General features: G+C 41.4%; 1 protein-coding gene across 2 annotated transcripts; it reads right to left on the reverse strand.

Moving 5' to 3' along the window:
• Window positions 1–787: 787 nt before the first annotated feature.
• On the reverse strand, window positions 788–4,468 carry gosr2 (golgi SNAP receptor complex member 2). Of its 2 annotated transcripts, XM_004552252.4 has the most exons (6): window positions 4,279–4,468; window positions 3,993–4,057; window positions 3,267–3,375; window positions 1,990–2,122; window positions 1,729–1,869; window positions 788–1,264 (listed from the first exon to the last, which is right to left on the reverse strand). In XM_004552252.4, exons 1-6 carry the CDS (start codon window positions 4,305–4,307, stop codon window positions 1,103–1,105), a joined length of 639 nt encoding a protein of 212 aa, XP_004552309.2. In that variant the 5' UTR covers window positions 4,308–4,468; the 3' UTR covers window positions 788–1,102. The 2 variants fall into 2 exon arrangements, with proteins under 2 accessions (XP_004552309.2, XP_076739462.1); XM_076883347.1 differs by lacking the exon at window positions 3,993–4,057.
• Window positions 4,469–4,721: the final 253 nt, after the last annotated feature.

Consider the following 4,721-nt stretch of genomic DNA (forward strand, 5'->3'; position numbering starts at 1 on the left):
TGTCTTTTTCCATATTTTTTTCATTATTGAAATTGCCATGTAAATAACTGTAGATGGTCACATGAAGGTCCTGCCTTATTTCCATAAGCTTCATCTGACAGTCAAACAACCCCTGCAGATGTAAATGTCCAACAGTAGATGGTGCTGGAGTTACCTGGAATAGGCTTCGCGAAAACAGTCAATCCGTGTGAATGCAGCATGCATTTAGTGTATCTGTTCACAGGCTATGATTAATACTGTTTACTGTAAAAGGGGAAACAGTCCTGTCAGCACTTGCAGAACCATTACACGAGGCTGTAGAAAGAAAATTATAGATTTAATTTCTTTAAAATCACTCACATAGTGAGACGAGACCAAGAATACATGAAAGAAAGCATGTGACAGAAAGGGGCTGCTTCCATTGATTTTCTTTGAACTATTACCTACATATATTATCAGTTCCCAGCTTATTAGGTACAGCTCGCTAAACCTAATGAGGCTGTCCACTAAGTCCTGCCTTAATACAGGATATAATGTTTGTGTTGAAAGTCTCTAATTTTCTGGTCATTGTGCCTAATGTATTAGAATTGTATGGCATCAACTCGATCCTACTTTGTCCACTACATTAGACTGTATTGACCAGGTGCAGCTAATAAGCTAGTAACTGAGTTTACACCATAAAACAAGAATTTCTGGTGAGAATTCTTAAGTTGCATTGTGATGAAACACTGAACATAACATTTTCGTACTTGTATTTCTTTAAAAACCATGTTTATCAAGGCGGAAGAACACTGACGGCAACTTGAGGAACAGTTAAGTATTTATAAGAAACCATCTGTGTAAAATCACAGGAGAAATTTACAGTTTCAAAGTGGTTTTGGTAAAAATGGAAAGTGGCACACTGAGCTTCACATGGATTAAAAATACTGTCTGTAGTTTAAGGTCTTTGCCAACGTCACCATTTTATCAATAAACATGATGGAAAGCCATTAAAAGAAAACTAAATGTAAGGGAACAACTTATGAAAGTTGGTTTTAATGTTAGAAATTCATATCATGAGGGACGATGTGCTGCAGAAATGTCCACGACTGATCAAAAAGCCGCCCTTGTGGATGGTTGGAGGTCAGCCCAGGTATCTGATTACCAGGAACATGAAGACGCAGGTCAGCAGCATGCCTCCAATCATGATGAACTTATCTTGAGTGGCTCGCCTTTCTATAAGTCTCATCACTGTGTTTGACAGCCCCAACATGTTAGCCACATCCAGCATCTTCTTATGAGTTCCCTGTGCAGAGCCAAAACAGCCACACTCATTTCAACAGTAATGATCACATGTGACAGTTTATAAGAGCCATAAATAAACGAAATGTTTCCATGACCACATTGTAATTATCTCCACTAATTTCTCTGATTTTGAGAGACGTTGAGTGCCAACGCCCTCCCTGACGCGCCACTCCGTCAGAGGTTTCTCATGGCTAGACAACCAGGCTGAGAGTGCTGATCAACAGACACACCCTGATAAGAAGAGGCCTGAAGCAAAACCAGGAAGCCCATCTCCTCCTTGGAAACACAGACTCGCCCTCTGAGCATGAGCACACTAACAATACGACTATTGTGATCGTCGTGGACACCAGAAAGTGGGTCAGGAAATTTAATTCAGTCCACCTTCTATTCCGCTTCCTTGTTTAACAAATGGTTTAAATAAGCTACAGATGTAGACTTGTTTTTCTGCTGTGTTAAATCACTAACCTTTAGCGTAGATCTCTGATCTCTGAGACCATTAAGGATGCTGCTGCCGCTGCCGATGAGGTCATCAATGCCTTTGTGTGCATTGTGCAAGTTGGAGTTAAACTGTAGGGTCTCATCTATGGGGATGGAGGTATCTGCGTCCTATTAAACAAAAGGAATCTCTGTAATTTACACAAACTCTAGATTCTTTTTTTAGCTTAAAATGTTGCATTCACATCAATACCCATCACCAGTTTGATCACTATTAGACAATTTACATACATTCGTGGTGAAGGTGCGGCTCATGAGTTCCTCCCTCTCTCTCTCCTGGGCCTCTCTGGCATAGCGTCTGTGCTGGAAATTTTGCAGGGCACTCCAGAGGTGCTGGACATCATACTTGAGCTGGTCCACTCGTCTGAGAGAAAGAAAAAGATTCAACTGTGTCCAGTTTTACAACTACAACAAACATTTTCCAATTTAAAGTTGAGGGTCCCTGCAAATCTTTACAAAGCAATCCAGTCACCTCAAAGAGTAATCTATAGAGATTTCAAATGCATTTTTGCCCACTGTGGGAGGTAACAGGCTACTTGGAGTTTTTGAACACTTCTCAATTTAAGCTTGCAGTTCCTATAATGTGCAAGTGCTATAGCCAGGGTGTGATTTGTCAGGGAGGGATTTCTCCCACTCTGGTCTACACATCCCTGTCTCTGCTAAATAATTTTTCATCCCTGGCAGGGGAAAACAATGTATTCCTCCCTCTGACTTTTAGCACCGCATCAGCCAAATCAGGAACTGACTTTCAGCACTCAAGACCCTGTTACAGTAAGGTTCACACTGCATGGAGTGGATGATCATTTCATTAAACCAAATCCTGCTGGGTTTTTTAGTAAAAATTATTTTTAACTAGATAAAAGAAATTAACCAGATTCTGTGTTGGGAGACTCACAAAAGTTACATATGCAACTATGCACCAGGCTGCTGTCTGTCGACATCCTCGTTAAATTGTACCAAATAAATAAATAGAATCAGCTGATTATGAAGAGGACAGGAGAGGAACTTTTAACAGATTTGAGGAATTTAATGTACTGTCTCTCCACCCTTGTTTGACAGTGGTGCTAACTCTTACTGCACCCTGTTTTTTTTTTTCACAATTCAGTGTATCAGCAGTTGTACTGAATAAGGAGAACATTTATTTTGCTCTCAAATCTTATGTGCTTGTTTTGAAGAGTCCCCACAACCCCCCACCCCCTTCCCCTCCCTGAGTTCACTCAGGCCCCACCAGAGACCTGCTAAGATTAAAGGAGCGCTGTGGAATGGGGTGCACTGTCCCCCCTAAGGCCTGTTTATCCAGCTCAGAAATGAATCTTTGCCCAATGCAGCAGGAATGCTGGTGATGACGGGGGCTTCTGAGGAAATGTTTTCACAGAGCCACGTTGCCACAGGGCAGGACGCGGCTGCCTCTTCATCATCTAACCCTCCTTCTGCCTTTATTGCATATGATACATCCAGCTGTTTCTGTGTCTTTATGGTCACCGTCTATTGTTTAAATCCAAACTCACAATTTCGCATTCTGGCGGCGGTTTGGCGGTTCCTTGCTGGCCAGGATCTCAAGGCGTTCTAAATGATTGAAGATCTGGTCGATTCTAGCTTGCAGTTCATTTTCTAACACTTGTAAAACAGAGAGAAATGAAGAAGAGAGAATTGCAGGGAAGACATCAGTTAAGGCTGTGAAATTACAATTCATAATTTTGAAATTTACTGGCTAATTTACTTACATACTGAATTGATTCAAACATGTCTTCCAATATATATAAAGAAAAGAGTGTGGGATGCTGTTTGTTTTCTAATAATATACCCAGGTGTCACAGGGTAGCATTCATCACTTAAGCGACCCCAGCTCATTAGTAGCTGCGTAAGTTTACATCCTCCCCTGGGGTTAAAATAAACCTTATGTCATCATTTGTGAAGGGGAGTTCACTGCCCGGCTCCCACCATTATCTGCCATACCACCCACCCTACTACTTCCTGTCTTGGCAACAGCTGGGCACAGAACTGAACGGCCAGGCACTATCCACAGAAAACAATTAGCTCTGGCTTTTATCATTATATATGTGAGAGGAAGAAGCAGCCATAACAAGGACCCGGTTCTGAGCAGAAATTAGAAGCTCTTCAAAGGGGATTTCATCAGAGGTGGTGCCATTAGGAATGACAGCTTTGTACCACAACAACACTCCCACACAGAGCAGGGGCAGAGCCCCTTACAATCATGACAGCTGGTCACTTACAATGAACTGACTGGCGGTCTGTCTTTTCCAGATTTCCCATTAGAGACTGAACCTCCTGGATTTGCCTAATCCACAACGATCATACCGTTAGTGAGCAGCAATAAAAACAATTTTTGTTTTAATTATTACTGTACATGAACATATTGGTATGCGCCATATTTATAGTTTAATAATCGTATTATGTTGATATAAGCCTGCTGCAGCAGAAGTAAAAGTGATAATAAGTTAGGCTCATTAGCAGTGGTAGCTAACGGGCACCGTTTCCACATCAGACAAGAGAACTCACTTGTTGGTCTGGTGGTAAAGCGTCTCCATTTTTCCCGATCTAAGAAACGCTTCGCCCTCCCTTTACGTTATCTCGTTATTTTTGTTATAATAGTTTTAATTGTGACAAGCGGCTCTGTTAGCTTGGTAGCTAACGTTAGAGGAGTTTACACGTCATCAGCGGAGCTTTTGTGTACGGAACTAGGAAACCGGAAGCCGCGCGACGTCATCACACAGAGAGAAATATAGAAGAGAGCTCACTCCTTCTTAATTACACATCTCTGTCAGCAGACTGTAAGAGGAGTGTTTTTATTGCGGTTTTTAATGTTTTAAATAAAAATCTTTTTTTAAAAAGTGACGAAATGAACACACCCAGAATACCCCTGCTCCTCTATTTATATTGACCAAAAGTGGAAAAAGACATAGATAGACATAGATTGTGGATTGCACAACACTGGTCACTAC

The sequence above is a fragment of the Maylandia zebra genome, linkage group LG4 (assembly GCF_041146795.1).
Source record: "Maylandia zebra isolate NMK-2024a linkage group LG4, Mzebra_GT3a, whole genome shotgun sequence".
In the NCBI taxonomy this organism is placed as follows: domain Eukaryota; kingdom Metazoa; phylum Chordata; class Actinopteri; order Cichliformes; family Cichlidae; genus Maylandia; species Maylandia zebra.

What these genes read in the sequence shown, in the direction of transcription:
- gosr2 (XM_004552252.4), bottom strand. Translation starts at nt 4,307, where the DNA reads ATGGAGACGCTTTACCACCAGACCAACAA. An exon ending in CGCCGCCAGAATGCGAAATT is followed by an intron (nt 2,123 to 3,266) that starts GTGAGTTTGGAT and finishes TCTTTCTCTCAG; the next exon opens with ACGAGTGGACCAGCTCAAGT. An exon ending in ATCAGAGATCTACGCTAAAG is followed by an intron (nt 1,265 to 1,728) that starts GTTAGTGATTTA and finishes GGCTCTGCACAG; the next exon opens with GGAACTCATAAGAAGATGCT.